This window comes from Pseudorca crassidens, chromosome 7 (genome assembly GCF_039906515.1).
Source record: "Pseudorca crassidens isolate mPseCra1 chromosome 7, mPseCra1.hap1, whole genome shotgun sequence".
Lineage (NCBI taxonomy): Eukaryota > Metazoa > Chordata > Mammalia > Artiodactyla > Delphinidae > Pseudorca > Pseudorca crassidens.
The window spans coordinates 14,301,920-14,320,549 of record NC_090302.1 but is presented as its reverse complement, the minus strand read 5'-3'; the positions used below and the strand labels follow the sequence as shown (position 1 = coordinate 14,320,549).

The 18,630-nt window shown below is 53.7% G+C and overlaps 1 protein-coding gene across 4 annotated transcripts in view; it reads right to left on the bottom strand.

The window, feature by feature from the left end:
* Window positions 1–395: 395 nt before the first annotated feature.
* CDK5RAP2 (CDK5 regulatory subunit associated protein 2) overlaps window positions 396–18,630 on the bottom strand; it is a 181,974-nt gene continuing 163,739 nt past the window's right edge. For all 4 annotated transcript variants that reach the window (XM_067743509.1, XM_067743507.1, XM_067743508.1 and 1 more), the window contains 9 exons: window positions 16,835–17,024; window positions 15,736–15,857; window positions 14,447–14,695; window positions 11,680–11,757; window positions 10,373–10,638; window positions 9,130–9,273; window positions 4,326–4,452; window positions 906–952; window positions 396–488 (listed from right to left, as the gene is read on the bottom strand). In XM_067743509.1, the coding sequence (XP_067599610.1) occupies window positions 432–488; window positions 906–952; window positions 4,326–4,452; window positions 9,130–9,273; window positions 10,373–10,638; window positions 11,680–11,757; window positions 14,447–14,695; window positions 15,736–15,857; window positions 16,835–17,024 (1,280 nt within the window). In that variant the 3' untranslated portion in view covers window positions 396–431. The remainder of the gene's footprint in view (window positions 489–905; window positions 953–4,325; window positions 4,453–9,129; window positions 9,274–10,372; window positions 10,639–11,679; window positions 11,758–14,446; window positions 14,696–15,735; window positions 15,858–16,834; window positions 17,025–18,630) is intronic.

Genomic DNA, 18,630 nt, shown 5'->3' with positions numbered 1-18,630 from the left:
GTGGCTCAGCACAGAGCTCAGGTGACCTCTGAGGGCCACGCCAGTCCCAAGACCCCCAGGCTGTCCCGGGCTTTAGGCTCTGCACAAAATAACGGCATCACCAGGTTGAATGAGTCGTTAAGTGAGCATCTTCCAGCTGCGGGGCTGGCTGAGCACCAAGCAAATCCAGGGGAGGCGGCGGGGGGAACGCGAGCCCACCCCCGGGTCTGAGAGTAATGCCTCAGCTCCGCGCTGGCCCCGGACGTGAGAGGCCCGGCGTCTGGAAGCTCCCACCCTATCTGACAACAACTCCACGCCAATCTTAAGGTGAAAGATAGGCCTCCTTTGGCCAGACAGCCCTTCTCCCCTCAGTAAGCGGGAACCACGCTTGAAACAAAGAGACAGGACGAGCTAAGTGGGGAACCACGAGCTTTATTGGCTGGAAGTTCTCCTCAGGAGCCTGGCCTGCTGGGACTGGACGTTCCAGGATGGGCACTCCCGGGCCTAAGCTAGGAGAAGGGGGGGAAAAAATGAGAATTTTAGGTCCCACGGAGGGTCTCTGGAGTAAGATTACTGACAGGATTAATGGTGAGAATGCTATTCTGAAACTACTTTCAAAGACATACTGTTTGATCAGTAAATATTTATAGAACCAGATGATAATGAAATATTTATCAAACGCCTACTATGGGCCAGGCATCGTCTGCTGTATTTCTCACTGGTAAGAAACAGCACACCAATAATTAGAACAACCATCAACAACACGGCATGATGAAACGAAACTTCCCGTGCGCTGCTGGCAGAAAAATACAACTGACAGAGAACACGTGACCGGGTTTCACCTTCAACTTCGTTTTTCAAAAGAAGTCATTGCCAGCCCCACACCCATTCCCATCCCCCAAATGGCTTTCTCAAAGGGGCATCACCTCCAGGTTTCCTCTGGCCTTCCGAAGGATTTTGTGCGTAACGACCACTAAGGAAAGAGCAAAGAACGGGATGATTAGACATAGATGCCCAGGAAGACAGTGTAAAAGCCAAACGCAGGGAGGAGCCCCCAAGCCCCACATGGTTCAGGCGTGTGGTCAGCTCTGTAGCATCCAGACCCAGACGTGTAAGGCCCCACCTGCCCCATCACACATCCCAGCATCAAATAACCCATCAGAGAGGGTGGACCAGAGACCCCTCCTCAAGTCCAGGCTAAGCCACAACCTCAGCGATACTAGAAGGCAGAGAGCGACACCACGTTATAGACGGAAACTGAGGCTCTGCAGGGCCAGTGGGACCCCCAGGGCCCGCCTCTGCGGGCTGGGCTCGTGGTGCCGGGCAGGGGAGAGGCCTGCACCTGACTAGGGCCCCTCAGCCCCCCAGAGAAGCAGCGCTGGGAAGGGGGTGCGCCCGCTCCAAGCAAACCCACACGTGAAGGCCAAGTCGGGGGTCGGGGGCACAGCAGTCCTGGGAGCGGGGGCCTGATGGTGGGGAGGAGGACCGAACCGTGGGTGTCTCTCTCCTGAGCTGCCCTCCAGTGGCCCCCTGGGCCAGGCACACTCTACCTGGACAGCAGCGGGCGGGGCGGGATGATCTCACAGGTCCCTGTGATCTGACTGATGCCCTCCGAGCTGCGTGAGGCAGATCCCCAGCGCATCAGAACCCACGGGGGGGGGGGGGGCGGGGAGTGCCCGCTTTCAGGGCAGCAACTGTAAAGCAAGGTGGCTTCTTCCCTCAGTCCGTGTCTTGTCCAACAAACACCAGCAGCAGCAGGAATGCCGCCACTGAGGGGAGATCGGCCCGATAAGGGATCCACCTTAAACAGGCTTTGGTGATGGCCAGGGACTCCGGCTACCCCCGGGGAGGACACACAGGCTTCTGGAACTGGGCCTTTGGCCAGTGGGGCCCAAGGCTGAGACAGTCTCCCTGTCGGCACACACGGCCCAGCTGCCCAACGGCTTATTCGGAATAGGTGCCGTGTGGTGGCCTTGAGAAAATATTTCTTGCCTCACGAAAATTTCCATCTGGAGGCAACGAAGTCTGTTTGCAATCTGTGACACCGCGGGAGGGGACAGATGGTGTGGGCTTTGTTTTTAACTGGGCAAAGTGAATTTCAGAGGTGCCCACTGCCTCTCTGTGCCCTTCCCCAGCCCCACGCCGCAGGGCAGACATTCTTAAGCTGGGCCCAAGGCTATGTGTTGGAGCGCCCTAAATCCTCAGAAACCACGTGCAAATCTCTGTGTGTACAAGGATGCGTGCACCTTCTGGGGAGAGACATCCCCTCTCCTGAGGTTCGCCAAGGAGCCTGTGACCCAGAAAAGATTCGGTACCATGGCTGTGGAGGTTAAAAATAATGTTCAAACAGTACTAAAAGTACGGAACGAGCTAAGTCTCACCTGGCGCAAGTGTGAAGGGGCCCAACGTCTGAACAGCACTGCCCACGTTCAGAGCAAGCAACTCCCACTGAGATGAGAAGCCCGAGGGACAGAGCGGGGAAGAGCTTGTCCCAAATCAAGGCTGGCCCCAGGCAGAGGCGTGACTAGAGCCCAGGTCTGTCTGACTCAGCACCTGCTCTTCCCACCTCAGCAGGGCACTGGCAAGGAAGACACCAGCCTCAGTGGTGTCCAGCGGTGACAGGTGGTTTGCCAGATGTGACCTCAGTGCACACCCCCCAGGGATTCCCGTCTACAGGCGGGAAGTGAAGTGGGCGGTTCCAGGTCACATGGGGAGGGTCTCACGGTCATCCTTTCCCTCCTCTCCCTGCGGACTCTGGGGGGAGCTGGAGTGTTCGCCTTGGCCCAGGCAGGGAGCAGCCCCAGGCCCTTGCTCTTCCTCGTCGCCAGGCGGGGAAGGGAGAGGAGGGGACACTACCCAACTTCCACTCAGTCCCTCAGAGCCAGAGCAGACCCTGGGACGCTGGCGGGGTTTGGGGAGTTCAAGTCATTTATTCCAGGTCACGCAGGAGAGCGGAGATCTGAGCTGCGCTCACTGACGATGGCAGGCTCAGCGACCCGGGACTCAGGGCTGGGTTCTGTCCTCTGGACCTGCCGTGGTAACTCACCCATCTGAACCTACTTCTGAAATATGCTCACCTGCAAACAGGGGTAACTTCATGTTCCCTGTGACTGCCTGGGACACCGGCTACAGGGCAACGCCAACGCCGAGCGCGCCAGTGTTCCCTGGACCTGGGGGCTGTACAGAAGCCCGCTTCCCACCTCCTCAAGAGCCGCTCCCGGGGCCGGACCCACCTGGCCCACAGCTACCTCAGGCACGGCCTCGATGGCTCTCCCCACACCCCGCCGCCTCCAGTGCTCCTCTTCTCTGCCAGTGGCTTGAACCCCCAGGCGGAACCCCACGGACACCCACCGGTCTGCCAGGGCCGCCTCCTCACCCCCTCTCAGCCCCGCCCCGCCCCCCGGCCCCTCCGTGCTCAGCCAAGGGGACCTAACACACGACGGACGCCGTGAGCCCCGCGGCTCCTTCTCGGGTCTGGTCCACGAGGCCCCTCGTGACTCAGGGATGTGAGGGCCTGGCCACCCAAGGCCTGGCAGGGCCTGTGCTGCTAGGAGGCTCCGCCGCGCGCACGAGGGCACGGGTGCCGGGGGCTGAAAGCGGGCAGGGGGTTTGCGCCTCTGAAGCCCCCGGGCCAGGGCTGGGGCCACCTTAGAAGCGTCATTGGATGTCTCCGGCCTTGCGTTTCCGTGTCTGTCTAGGAGTGTCTTTCTCAAATGGGTGCCCTCCTCTGGATCCCACCGCCCGGCCGCGGGCCCTCCTCACCTGCCTGCACCGGCCACCAGCAAGCCCTTCTTGACGCAGATGGACAGTCCGCTTGGAGCAGCTCCCACCCGAGGCCTCTCACGCGGCGGCCCCGGTGCCCCAGGCCCCTCTCACCTCCACCTCCCACGGGCAGCTCCAACTCCAGCAACATGAGCTGCTGTCGGCTTTCCTCACAGGCAGTCTCACTCCTTGTCCCTCTGCCCTTGCCCACACTGTCCCCTGTCCACCTGACCAACACCGACTCCTCCTTGAAGACTCAGGTCAGGTGTCTCTTCGTCCAAGAAGGCACCTCCCAGGACAGAGTGACCCCCTCCCCATCCCACCTCAGTGCTCCCCGAGCCCCTACACATATTCCCGTCACTGCACGCCACACACCTGTCTCCCCAGGGAGGTGACAGTCCCTGGCACGGAGCGGCCCCTCCACAGAGGTCTGTTAAGGGAATTCATCTGTCTGGGTGGGTCAGGATGGGTGAAGTATGAAAGGAAACCCATAAGCAGGAGGTGTGAGGACAGCCCAGGGCTGGGGTTTTGGTCCTCAGAGGCAGGCAGTGGTCAGCCGTGGTGGCCGCCGCCCAGCTACTCACGCTGGTCAAAGATGACTTTCTCCTGGCTCTTGCTCAGCTGCAACAGCTGCATGGTGTTTTGCAACTTCTTTTCTTGTTCAAACAATTTTTTGTGTAGTTTGCTGATCTCTGCCTTCAACTCTCCAGTCTAAAGAGAAAGGGAATTAGAAACATGAACACAGAATATAAACGTCAGATCATAGAGGAAGAATTACAAAACCACGTAAAAAGTTCTCAACCTTACAAACAAAGGTATCTGAATAAAAACTAGAAGCCTAGTTTTCTAGGCTTGCTCTGCTGGTCAGATGGCGGGGAGGGTGTGGACAAAGCCCTCTCACAACTGCTGGTGGAGCTGTGCACTGGCACAGCCCAGGTGGAACCACGCCCGGCGAGATGCAGCAGAATGTAAAACGTGCTCAACCCTCTGACCCAGCAATTCTACACTTGGGCATCTACCCCAAGGAATGGTAACGCACGAGAAGACGCCTGCGCACCAGGATGTTCACCTCAGCACTGCTCACAGCAGGACAAAAAAAAAACCACCTGATTTGTTTCAATGGGGATTTAGATAACTCAACTACGGTACTTACATAATATGGAATGATTCTGCAGCTATTAAAAATGATGCCATAGAACTTCATTTATTGACATTGAAAGATGATCATAATTAGTGACAAAAGTGCCCAGAACAGCTATTGTGCGCCACGCACTCCTGTTCCGTAAAATTGAACACATATATTTCTATCCATAGGTGTGTATATCAAGATGTCTAAGCTATTTGATGAGAGAGACATCACGAAAATGTTTATTAAATGTTTATATCTGAGAGATGGGATCTGGAATAATCATTTTCTTAATTTATCAGCATTGAGGGTTTTTTTTTCCAAAAACTATAATGCTGGTATTTTTTTTAACGCTTAAATCTTTTTTTTTTAATTGGAGTATAACTGCTTTACAACGTTGTATTAGTGTCTGCTGTACAATGACGTGAATCAGCTGTACGTATACCTACATCCCCTCCCTCTTGGGCCTCCCTCCCTCCCACCCACCTATGTCATCACAGAGCCCTGAGCCGAGCTTCTCGTGCTTTACAGCAGGGTTCCCACTAGCTGTCTACTTTACACAAAGAGAATATAAAGGTATTATTAGGGGAGTATGATCTACTAGGAGAACCTGTGTTGATTTTCCAGAGGTGAGGAGAGTGGATGGGTGGCAGAACTAGAGTCCCCAGACCCCCGAAGTGAACATGTGAACACCACCGCGGCTGTCTGAACCAATCTCCACTGAACTAGTTCACGGGGTTAAGGACACTCCCTTTCTCATAAAACACCTGGACTGTGAGATACCCCGGCACAGGCCACCCTGTGCTACACTGAAATACCTCTGCTCCCAAGAGGGGAGATGTTGGGCTGTCAGCTTACGAAGAGCCACTTTAGTTTGTCCCCAGACTTGTTTATGGCTGTTGTACTTGTAATCAGTTATATGATTTAATTAAGTATTAAGTAAACCTATGAATTATGTGTATGAAAAGAGAGAACCAGTTGAATGAAAACTAACATATGTTTCAGGAAACACTTGATAAAGACGAGTCACTAAAAACACCACATTTCTGGCGAATTAGGTGTGGGTGAATAAAAGATGTGGGAGGAACACAGTCTAGAAGGATTCTATATTCAAATTGCTTTGCAAGTGCCTAAGTTTTTTCTTCATCTTAAAGAAACGGAAATTGGAAGTGACAGACATACATTATGGATATAGTTTATGAAAGAAAGAAGATGTGGAACTTCAATCAGCAGACCCATATTCAAAGAAAAGGCCCTGGCCCTACATCAAAAGAGTGGCAAATGAATGTACATTTAACTGTTTTAAGTTAAACTGAAATGTTTAAGGTATGTATCATTTTTTGATTCCCTACTTTAACCTACTTTTAAGATTAACCAATTGTGTCGGTTACAAGGACTTCAACTGTGCTTCCAAAACAGATCCTAATTTAAACATAAGGTTTTCTTTGATTCTTCCTCAAGCTGAGAGCCCAGAGACTTGTGTTCTGGTGGTGGCTGTAGGCCACACATTCTGGGACAAAGTCACTCTACATTCAGAGCCTTAGGTCCACATCTGTAAAACAGGGATGATGCCTGACCCTCTCGTCACACTGCAGTACAGTGAGACTCAGATGAGAGGATGCCTGAAGACAGGGAGAATGATTATTGCTCACCTCGCCTGGCTAACCTCTATTGCTCTTTCTAAAGTCAGCTCAGGCATGACCCCCTCCAGGTCTCCTTCAGACCCTTCTCTACCAGGAGTCTAGGTTGGTTACTGCTCCTTTGGGCACCCATCGTGCCCAGTGCTTCCTCTAACGTTGCCCGTTTCATGGTAGATTATAACTGGTCATTTACTTGTTTGCTTCCCCTCCTAGACTACAAGCTCCCTGAGGGCAGAACTCAATTCTTCCCTCTGACCCCCAGCGTCTGCCATGGAGTAGGTGCTGTGAGACCATCTGTCAAGTGGATTTACTTTTGGGTTTATTTTTATTTATAATTATGTAAAGCATTTATACAGTTTCAAAGTCAAATTTATGAAACAAGGTCAATTCAGAGAAGTCTACCCCCTATCCCTGTCCTTCCATCCTCTTCCTTCCCACCCCTACATGTAGACTGTTCTGTGACTGTTCATCCTTCCACTTAAAAACATTTTTATAAATGAATACGTGTACATATTTGTATCTCTCCCCACAACTTTCTTAGATAAACTGACATATATGATATACACTTTCCAGAGTAGTCCCAGGGACTGACTGTAGGAGATGCAAAAGGCAATTTAACGACACTCAGAGAAAACACCAGGTAGTAAAAAACCACTGGAGCTGCTGGTGGAAACTTGGAGATCTGCTTTGCACAGATTTCACACCAAGAAAAAGGCACTGTATGAAACATAGACAGGGACAGAAAAGTGGCTAGAGGCAATTTAACACCACACAGGGGTCTGTGTACACCAGCAGCCATATCAGAGCAACTCCAAGGTCCTTTTTCTGGCTCTAAAATTCTGTGATGCTAAAGTGAGCATAATCAATTACCCGAGAAACCCTCGGAAATAAGGGGCAAATCATCACAGGCACTGACCAGTCCCTAGACTAATTTGCTAGCGGGGGAGATCAATGTGACTCTAATTTGTATTTATACACACTCACATAATAGAAATAAGAACTGCATTCCATCTATTTAACAGACATTACTATGTACTGAGGTCAAAAACACTGCATCAAGGGTGAAATGTTTAGTTCAGACACATGCTTTAGAAATCATATGGGAAAAAAAAAATCATATGGGCAAGTACCAGTTTGGGAGGATGAAAGGAAATTACTCATTCTTTCATTCAAAAATATGAACAAAATAGACATGGCCCCTCATGGAAAGCAGAGGGGCACAGACATTAAACAGACAAGTGTGTAATTATAACTTGTGATAAGGGCTAGGATGAAGCAGAAGAGGATGCTATGATAAAGTGACCGGGAACCCTCTCTGATCTTGAAGTAACATTTAAGCTGAGGCCTGAGAGGTGAGAAGGAGCCAGTCGGCCAGGAGAGAGCACCTGTGCCTTCTGGGCTCAAGATGGAAGAGAGCTTGGTGGGTTAGGAGGAAAGGCAAGGCCAGTGTGGGGCTGGAACCCAGGGGGCCGCCCTTCCTCTCCAACACGCCGTCTTCCACTCCGTGTACAGATTTCCCTGCACAATGACTGCTCGTGTACTTCCCCGAGTTTACGGCACCAAACTTCCTCCCCAGGATCCCAAGACAGAAACCTAAGCACAGGCTCAGCAGAACCTTCCGAGGTGAGAGAGCTGCTTCACTGCTACTTCTTTGCCATGGTTGGGAGATCTGAGAGCTGTCAGAGGGCTGAACTAGATGAGTGATGACGTGGAATGCACATTTCCCTTCTGCCTTCCTGATGGCCTTTGGTAAAAATTTATAGGTTAGATAAAGGGGGAAATATCTATCAGGCCACCAAGCAAAGAGCTCTAACTCTTCCTTAACAAGTAGGCTCCTTCTTCCAGGGAGGTTTCCCTGATTATCAGAGCAGGTGCTCACCTTGTCATAATACGACATGTTTCCCACACACACAGACCCGGGGGACAGGCTCTGCTCTGCGCCATGACAGATGGGGATGAAGATGGAGATGGGAGCAACCGTTCTTAATTCAGTCATGTTCAAGTTACTGCAACGTCTAGCTTTTAAGGGAAATTTCAATGGTTTTGTAATAAATGATTTTGTTTGGTTAAAAAAAAAAAAGTAGTTTCTAAGTAGTTACAATAGATTTACAAACCCCACTAAAATAGGATGCTGAAAGCTATCGAAAGGCATCAGAAATGAAAGACATTCTGAGCAGGATGGAATGGCCTAGTCCACGAGGAAAACCTGGGACTTAAAGCTATAAATCAAAGCCTGTCCTTGGGATTCAACACCTGTGCCTTCAAAGCCAGCTCTGCACCCTTGAGTACGTGCCTCACTGCCCGAACCTCAGTTTCCTGACGTGTAGAACATGGACAGGGTTTCCCTCAACAAAGATGTGCTGGCGCTGGGGACACGGTCGGGTCCAGGCGGCAGGCCAAGCTTGCAGGGCCCCAGGGGATCAGGTCAGAACCGGCCTGGAGCAGCCAGCGCGGTGTCGGACATGTCACTCGACCAACATGGCGCCCTCCCTGCCCCCCGCCACCCTCCCCAAACTGAGGGCACACCTGCTGGAGGCCAGGTCCCGGGCTGGACATGGAGAAGCCTGAGACACAGGCCCCAGAGGCACCCTCGAGCCTCTGCCCGCATGTGCCACCACCCACCTGTTCACAGTGGAGCGTGCACTGGCCACTGGTGGGCAGTGAGACCCTCCAGAGCAGCGTCAGTAACCTCGAGGCCTCATCCAGGGTCAGCCTGGCTGCGCCGACACCGGTGACGAAGCTGCTCAGGGGCGCCGAGTGTGGACGCTGCGGGGGGGGACGAGAAGGCTGTTACGTGCGGTCTTGAAAAAGATTATGGACGAGCCAGCTTTAATGGGCAGCATAAATCCCCAGACCGCAGGGCCTGTGCTCCGCACGCCAGGCAAGAGCCTGCTGCCGGGCGACACCAATTCATTGTTCTTAAAGACGGTGACTTATAGATTATGAGAGAACTTCGGTGGTGACGTTAGCCCGGTCAGTAAGCATGATTGATGGCCGCCTGAGTTCACTCCATTTACTGGGCCAAGAAGAGGGTCCCCACAGCCACGGAGCCTCTCCGGAAGGTGAACAACGCCAACGGCAAGCGACGCGACACGAATGTTTCCCCTGGAGTCTGCATGGCGCCGGCGGGAGGCGGAGGTGCCCGCACAGGTGAGGGGGGTGACCTGCAACGCTCTTCAGGGAGCAGGATGACGGAAAAAGAGAGCGCCTTGGCGGACAGAGACCTGGGTTCAAATCCAACTGCTCTGAGCTACTCTCCCTCAGCACCTGCACAGCGGGAATGACATCACCCACTGTAAAGGCTGCTCTGGGATGAAAGAAAATACGATCCTAAAAGGTCTTGTGCAAGAACAGTGGCCGCCAACCATCTTGAGGCGGCTGCAGGATGGCTCGCGGCAGCAAGCGCATCACAGACGGCAGCGTGGTGGACCAGACCACACGCTGCGTGAGGACCAGGACCTCAGGCACCCCGTTCACCACAGCAGCCCCAAAGCCTGAGCACAGAGGCCGGGAGGGCGACGGACAGGTGACTGGGTGGGAGAAGGGATGGACACACTGCAGGACTGAAGGATAGAGGGATGGACGAGACACTGGACAGGCCGCGGAGGGGCAGTGCAGCGGAGCCCAGCGAAGCGACCGCGGTAACACAGGCACAGACCTCAGCAGTGTCCCTCCCGCAGAACAACGAGCAGCCTCGCAGCCCGGACCCGACCTCGTGAGTTTCGTGCGCGATGCTCCCTGGCCCCTCTTCCCAGGGCCTTACTGAGGACCCGTGAGCCTCTCGCCCCCAGTGCCCTCGGCCAACACCTTCCACCTCCTGCCCCGCTGTGCATCCCTCTCCCTCCAGCTCTGTCGCTCAGGTTACCTTTGCTGCCAGCTGTTGACTCGTGGGGCTGGGAGACTCTTGGATCTGAACGTCCATCTCGGCGAGGAGCTTCTGGCCCCGGCCAATCTGCTCGCACAAGGCACCGTAGTCCTCAATCAGGCCCAGGACATGGCAGCCACTCTTGCTGGCCCACAGGCGGTGGCCAGGGACCAGGCGGCACACGTTTGAGGCGCTGGTGATCGAGCTGCCACTGTCGCAGGAGAGGGCGTCCATGTCATTTCCAGAGAGTGGAGGAGTCTCTGAAGCTACAGAACGAGAAGGAAGATGTCAGACCTATCGGGGCGGCACCCTGCATTCGATGAGCTGCGTTCAACGATGTCTAGCCAGCCAGGAGGGCTGACAGCCCTCAGGCCCAAATGCCACCTGACACAGCCCCGAGGGGAAAGAGGCCTGGAGCCAGGACCTCAGTCTGTGTATTACCCGCCGTAGGCTTATTCATCCTGTGGGAGAAGCTCATTTCAATCCAACCAGCACTCATCAGGCGCCGGCTCCGCAGAAGAGCCCTGATTCACACAGACGGATCAGGCCTGGGCCTGCGCTTCAGGGGCCCGTGGTCTAATTGGAACACAGATGCCATGTGGGAGGTGTAACAGCGTGATGACAAAGAGCCGGAGCTCAGTGGACAGAATAATCAAGCCTCTGTGGGGGAAGGGAGATCAGGGACGGCTTCCTAGAAGAAGCGACAATTGCGCTGGGCTGAATGGGTAGCAAGAATTATGCTACACAGAGGTAAAAGCCTGCCGCTTTCCACCTTTGGATCAACAGAAGCACGGATGGATAATTTGGACCGGGGCCATCAGGAAAGACATTTCCCTGGGCAGTTTGCATTCAGGATGAGTCTTCGGGAAGCAGCAGGATTTTCACTGGCATAGAAGTGGGCAAAGTCAGTCTGGCAAAGGCGGGGGCCACGCTGCACAGTCCCAGTGACAGGGAAGTGCAGGCCCAACCGCAGGATGGTTTGACCCATCCGTGTGGCACCAGGAGGCCAGAGGGGTGTGGCTGGACGGGCCCACTCGGGCTGGATGCTGCAGGGCCTTGAAAGCCACGATAAGGCAGTCACACTTTAACCCAGGACAACAGGGAGCGAAACCAATGATGTCGCTAAGGTTGGTTAACACCTGGGCTTGGAGAACGAGATTGCCAGCTAGAAATGCTGAGAACACAACCCCCCAAATCCTGCCAAATACCCTGCTGAGTTGGGACCAGGGACCCCCCTTTCCTCCAATTTAAAAAGTCCCACTGCCAAACCCAACTGTGCCACAGCTACCCAGCCTCTAGCTTTGTACCTGATCCTGATGGCACGGCTGGGGTGGAATCAAACAGATCATACGAATTGTCAGCTGCCACGGGACACTTGTCACCATCTACAAAATGCAAAATAAGGGAAATAAACCAGCAAACGTTTTAGTTTCGCTCTCATCAGCATTTGAGAGAGAACTGAATGAAAACACAGCGAGGCACCAGACACACACAAGCATTCATTCAGATCCTCACTGGGCATCTCTCCCGCCAGGCCCTGCGTGGGACACGGGGGACACAGAGGGAGCAGGCCCGGCTGCCTCCCCGGAAGGACCCTCTTGTCCAGACAAGTAAACAAGCTGTTTCCCCTCAGGGGTCAGGGCTAAGGGAGGGAGGCACGGGGCCTGTGGGAGCTCAAGCGAGGAGGTAACCCGCGGAGAGACAGAAATGTAGGCAGAGGAAGGAGCAGATGCCAAGGCACAGAGGAGGGAGCCCTCGTGACGCATTCAGGGCGCATGAAGTGGGGGACGTCAGGCGGGACAATGTCAGGCTGAGACCTGTTTTGGGCTGGAGGCGGCTGCAGTAACCCACATAAGACAGAAGAGTGACCCGAAGTAGGATTTGGGAGGTGATGCGTTCGAGACAATGCAAGGAGGCAAAACCAGGCATATGCGGCACGAGATGATGGCCACACTCTATAATTCAGGAAAGCACTTTCACATCTGAACTCTCAGTAGCTCGGGGGCAGGATGGCACTGTAATTCAGGCTTCCTGGAAAAGGAGACCAATGGGCAGAGACAGGAAGTGATCTGCCTAGCATCACCCAGAGTGTCCGTGGCAGAGAGAGGACTGTGTCCAGGCCTCAAGGTGTCCTGCCCAGCTTGCTCCCCACCCAGGCCCCTCCAAAGAGTGCACTTCAACTTTGGGGCCAAGGCGCCCAGGGCTCAGCTCTGTGGAGCTGGCCCGAGAGCGATCACTTCCTGCAGAAACAGCAGTCTTTAGGCCAGAACTTTCAGACAGCTGCATTTAAATACCGTCCTGAAAAGTCCTGTGCAAAGGAAGAAATGCTGCTGCCTACTGTATAATTCTAGGCTTCACCTGAGGAAACTGGAAAACTTCTTCACGGAGACGGCGCTATGAATTTTGAGCACATCCTCCTAGATGCCTCTTTGGAGACCACCCCCCCCCCCACCCCCGCCCCAGGGCTGACCCTGGACGAATTTCAAAAACAGGCAAAGGCTGTTCAACGGCCTCACTTCAACTGCCCCAAAGCTCCTTCCTGGGCGCCCCTATCACTCAACTCTTCTCCCTGCTTCAATCTCCCTAGCTCACATCGACAACCTCCTCGGTCCCATCTCCTCAGAGCCCTAAGAAGGGCCAGAAGCAGAGCAGACCCCTATTTAAATACGGCAAGGCCCACTGCCGATGTATCCCCTGTGCAGAAGGCGGCAGTAGGGCCCCTTCCCAGCCCCGTGAGGTTCCCCTTGCAGGATTTTATCCTAAGAATACTGTTCAACAGAAAAAGCATGTTAACGCCGATGTCTATTAAAGCTCCAAATCAGAGACCACTTTAATGATCATCAGGGTAATGGTTTGGTGACTGACAATCATCTGAAAACAATAATTAGGAAGCCCGTGTGAAACAAGGGGAAACATTTATGATGTAATGTTGGGCAAAAACAAAGAAAGGACACAGAATGGCCCAAAACCAATTTGAACATTATAAATTCACACCTACATTTGATTACCAAATGAAGAGACACATACAAAGCAAAAAATTATTATTTTGTAACCAAGAAGGATTTTTTTTTTTCCCATATCATCACATCATCTTTTTGGTTCAAATTTTAAAATCCTTGCCAAGGAGAAACCCATGAGCAAGTAAGTCACTGTAAGTTCCAGAGCTGGGTGACTAGGTGCTCTTTGAGAGATTGTAATTTTTTTAATTAAAGGCGACAGATGTAATTCCCAATCTAAGTAAAGGTAAGTCCAAACTTCTCTACACTACTTGTTTATAAAGTCTGCTGGCATTCCTCGTCCCCTGGATGCGCACACCCATCCACCTGGGCATCGGGATGATGACCCCCAGACACCAGGGCTCCTGAAGGCCAGGTGGTACTTCAGACACAGCACTGGACCTGGAGCTGGAAATGATTTCTAGCTCCAGCTCTGCCACCTACTTGCTGTGTCACTTTGGGCAAGTCCAGTGCCCTCTCTGGGTTTTAGTTCCTTCATCCAAAGAGCAAAGACGATGGCCTGGCTGATTGATTTGAGCCTGGCCACCTGCCGGTTTACGCCCGGCCCTAGGCAGGAGTCGGGCAGACGAGGCCCAGTCTGTCCTCCTTCTCCTCCCTACACAGCCTCTGCAGGGCTAGACAATAAAGCCAGAGGTAAACGCCAAACTGAACCAGTTTTCAAACCTGCCGGGAAGCTTTTGAGATCCTGAGATGCTGACAACCGGAGGAAGAGGTGAAGATGCTCTTTTAAAGGCAGTTAAGAGGGACTGAAAAGGATTTTCAGCAGTAGATCATGTGGACAGGACTAAGGGGGTGGCAGACAGCAGGACTGGAGGCGATAAGGGTGCTGGAAGCCCAAACCCCACTGCCCTGAGAATCAGCAGGCCCCACAGATGACACCGTTTTGCCAAAGGTGACAGCTACTCAGCGGTCAGGTCCCAAGCTCCCAGGGTACACGGCGCGTCTGCTGTCAGTGAGAAGACACCTCCATGGGGCAAGGGCGGGATTCAGAAGCTCACACGTGCTGCACAGACGCGCAGGGCTGCATTTCAAACAGTGAGGCGAGGCAGGGCAGTACCGGGCTTGTCCAGCTGCTGGGGCCGCTCGGGGACAGACAGGGTCTGGAGAGCCAGAGTGAGATCTGCCTCCTGGGCCTTCTCCCCGCCCTGTGCCAGCTGCTCCTCCAGCCTGCTCTGCAGCGTGCTGTTGGTTTCGATGCTCCTTTCCAGCTGCGCCCGCAGAGCCTGGATCTCTGTCAGGAGGCCATGCAGGTGGCCGAAAGGGTCCTGCCCCCTCCAGCCTTCTCCCGATGCCTCTGCCCTGGTCTCTGCAAACACAAGCAAAGGGAAGCCTCGACACTGTCAACCGCCAGAGGGTCAGCCACCGAAGACAAGTGACGGCGCTTTCCACCGCTGCCATCACCACCCTCCCCCGCCCAAGACCTAGGTGCCATGGAACATAACAACTCGACCTGAAAAACAAAAGTCCTCGCAGACTTAATTGCTGCTATTCCACAGGCTAAATAAGAGCTGGAAATTAATTTTCGCTTCTGGCCATAAAGGCCTGACAAATTGCACACCAAACCCTGAAATTACGTCTAGTAGTAATAAAATCCATTTGGGCTGGAGTTACGTAACGAAAGGGCTGATTTTAAGAGCCACGGGATATTTAAAAGACACAACAGCAAGAATAAGAAAAGCAACCTGAGGAGAAAATGAGAGCTGAGAGGTGACCCTTTTCTAGGTAAACTTTCAATAGGGAGAAACCATCTGGAAAATTAGTTGCGAAAAAAAAAAAAAAGATAAAAACCCACCACACCTCAAAACAGATTCTAAAACACTAGAGTTTACAGTCAAGTCGCTCTGATCTGGTATCTCTCTAGGATACAGCGAGGCCCAGGGCCAGCAACCGTCTCTATCAGCACGTAGTAGGTGCTCCGTAATTGTCTGCTGGATGAATGGGCAAAACAAAAACAAACACACACCAGCAGGAAAATGATCATAAAAGTGATTTCGTGAGTGTCTACTACGTGCCGGGTACTGTGCTAGGACGCTCTTAATAAATGATTTCATTTAATTTTCACAACTGTACACAACAGAGATTAGTAGACATGTTTTACAGAGGAAGGAGCAGGCCCAAAGGGGTGAGGTGACCTGTGGAAGGCATACCCTGGGACGCGAGGCCGTGAGAACCCAGACCGCTGTTCACCGGACTCCCGCTGCCACCTGAGAAGAAGGGTGGCCCAGAGAGCCTGCCTCAGCATCCATCTACTCTACCCTGGAGGCAAGCTTGGGGTTTCAGAACAGCGTTTCAGGAAAGAGGGCAGCCCGCCGTCCGGGGGAGCTCACAGGCCAGAGCACCCAGTACCTTGCAGCCTCCTGTGCTCTTCATCCAGCTTCTCGTACACCTTCAGCTCCACCCGGAGGGACTGCAGTAGTTTGTCGTTCTGCGTGAGCAGCTGCTGCCTCACCTTCACCTCCTCCTGCACCCTGGAAAGGCCCCGACGCCATGGGAGCAGAGGTTATTCTCACGCAGGGGCTTACTTGACCCACAGGGCAGGCAATTCCACCGTCAGCCAGAGAGTGTGGACAAGAGTGACAGCATGGGGAGGAGTACCCCTCACAGCTCTGCTTCCCGAGGGCTCCTCCCGGCCCAGCCCTTTACAGACGTGATCTCACGTCATCTTCACAGACACCCTAAAAGGTATGTGCTCTCTAATCCCCAATTCACGGATATGAGGAAGTGAAGCTCATAAGGTTATGTCTCACCCAGGGGTGCACAGCGCAGGAGAGAAGCCAGCACTGTGTGATGGCGAAGACAGTGACCTTGCAAATCACTGCACCACCCTGGGGAAGTGAGGGCGAGGTCATGAACTAAAGGTGTGGGGCGTCCGGAGTGCTGACGGAACTGCCGAAACACGTGGGACGAGATGGGAGTCTCCGGGGGACCGCAGAGGGCAGTCAGCGTGATGCGCTCACAGCCTAAGGCAGACTCCCGCACGCCTCTGTGCAGAAACTCCCGTGGCTTCCTGAGTCACTCGGCCTGAAAACCGAGGTCCTCACCAGGCCTCGGGGGCCTGCGGGGCTCGGCCTCCAGTCACCTCCGTGTCCTCCTCTACCTCGGCCTCTCCTCTAGCTGCACTGAGTCCTGGCTCTGCCCTGCACAGGCCAAGGACACCCTGCCTCGGGGCCCTGACCCTTTCCAAGGAAAAGGATCTTCCCCCAGGACCTGCAGAGCTCACACCCTCACGGCCTCCAGGTGGCCACTCAGATGGCATCCTTTCAGAGAGGCCGGCCCTGAACCACCCTGGATAAAACAAGCAATCCGCCCCAGGCCCCGTCCCCCTTCCTTAGATGACGTCGCTCCTCGTATTTTATTCCCACCTGACGTGCCACGTGTTGTGTGCTTCGTGTCCGTCCCCGGGCACCGGGCAGGGCCGGCAGGGCTGGGGCACCCTGACCCCTACCTGCTCAGCTCACTGCGGCTGTGGCAGACCTCCCGGAGCAGCCGCTGGTTCTGACTCTCCTTCTCGTCCACCTCCCTCTGCAGTCTGTCGTTCTCCGCCCTCACACAGGCGAACTCCCGCTGAAGGTGCTCCAGGCCGGCGGTCTTCCTGGAGAGGGACTCGCGCAATTTCTCATTCTCCTTCTGTTTATCTGCGTGCACAAAAAAGCACCAATGAGAGGAGACACCATTTATTTTTTCCACCCTTATTATGCAAATAACGGTGCTTCGGCTGGAGCGCTCAGAGAATACAAAAGAGAACGAGATTTCATCTGGCATTTATGATTGTGACATTCCAATTATCTCCTGCATTTTGGGCAGATAAATCTGTCAACATCTAGGGTGCAGATTAAACATCACTGGGATGAAATGGGCCCGTTTAGTCTTCTACTAAATAATGGGCCGTGCAAACCTAGCTACTTTGCCTTCACAGAGCAAACAGTGGGTAGAAATTAAAGACAGAGGCAAGAAACAGGGCCCCGAACTCTGGCGACGGGTGTTGGGAAAGTCCGGAAGCCTCCCAAGGAGGCCAGCAGGGCTGTGCGGACAGCAACCCAGCCGTCACTCTCAGGCCATGAGGCCAGCACGCCTGCTGAGGGATGAGGAACACGGGGGCACGGGGACCAATGGCCAAGGGCACAGCCTGGAGGCAGAGGGGCACATTGGAGTGAGGCTCTTCCGTTTACTCAAGAGTACCCCATACTCTTGTGGGGTCGCTGACCCCACAACCTTGAGCCAGGCTCTTCACTCCTCTGTGCCTCAGTTTCCTCATATGTGTGGCCAGGAGTAGTAACTGAGTCACTACATGTAAGGGCTTCGCACAGGGCCTCACAGCACGCTGAAGGCTGCCAGCACTCCGGCAGGCTGTTAGCCGTGCTGGTGGCGGTAACAGCTGACGTCGCCGCCGTGCTCACTGCAGTCATTACCTTAGCACCTCCCCATGTGTCACCCTACTTGCTCTTCAGGGCACACCTCCATGTAGGTACTTTTGTACTCCCCATTTTCCACACAGGAAACTAAGGATCAAAGAGCGTAAGACTTCACCGAAGTCACATAGCCAGTAAGTGGCAGAACCAGGATTCAGACCCAGGTTTTCTGATTCTACTCTTAACCCCGGCATGATCATCTCCGAGCAAGCTTTCTCCTCTTCCCTCAGACTGCAGCCATGCTAAGCCTCCTATAACTCCTGACTGGTCCAGACTCCCCACCCCCACCCCCGCCAGCCTCTAACCCTCGGGCCTCTGTCCTCTCTCTTCTATTTAAAATGCCCTGGCTCTTCTAACCTTAGGTCCCTCAGCTAACCCCTACTAATGCTCCAGACTCAGCTCTTAAAGACCAGCCTCCCCTGGGTCAGGATGCTTTCTCCGGGGTCCTGCGCCCCCTGAGCCTTTATCATGGCTAATCCTCACCCTGGTCTGCCATGGGTTGCCTGGCTCTCTCTCCCATCAGACCATGAACCCCTGAGGGAAGGAACCGGGTCTCGCTCAATTCTGTATCAGAATCTACACAGGCTGTGATACAGAAGAGGAACCAGGAAGTGTTTGCTGAATGAATGAATGAATGGATATCTGCAGAAGCCCCCGTTTCATCTCTTAAGCCAGAATCGGCATCAGTATCCTCTAGTGAAAGTGGGATAAACGGGCCCAAGTCCCAGCTGCACCACCTTCTGTACCTGTGGCCGCAGGCCAGTCAATTCCCCAAGCCTCAGTTTCTCACCTGTAAAATAGGACTAACAATAACGTCATCCCAGAAACATTT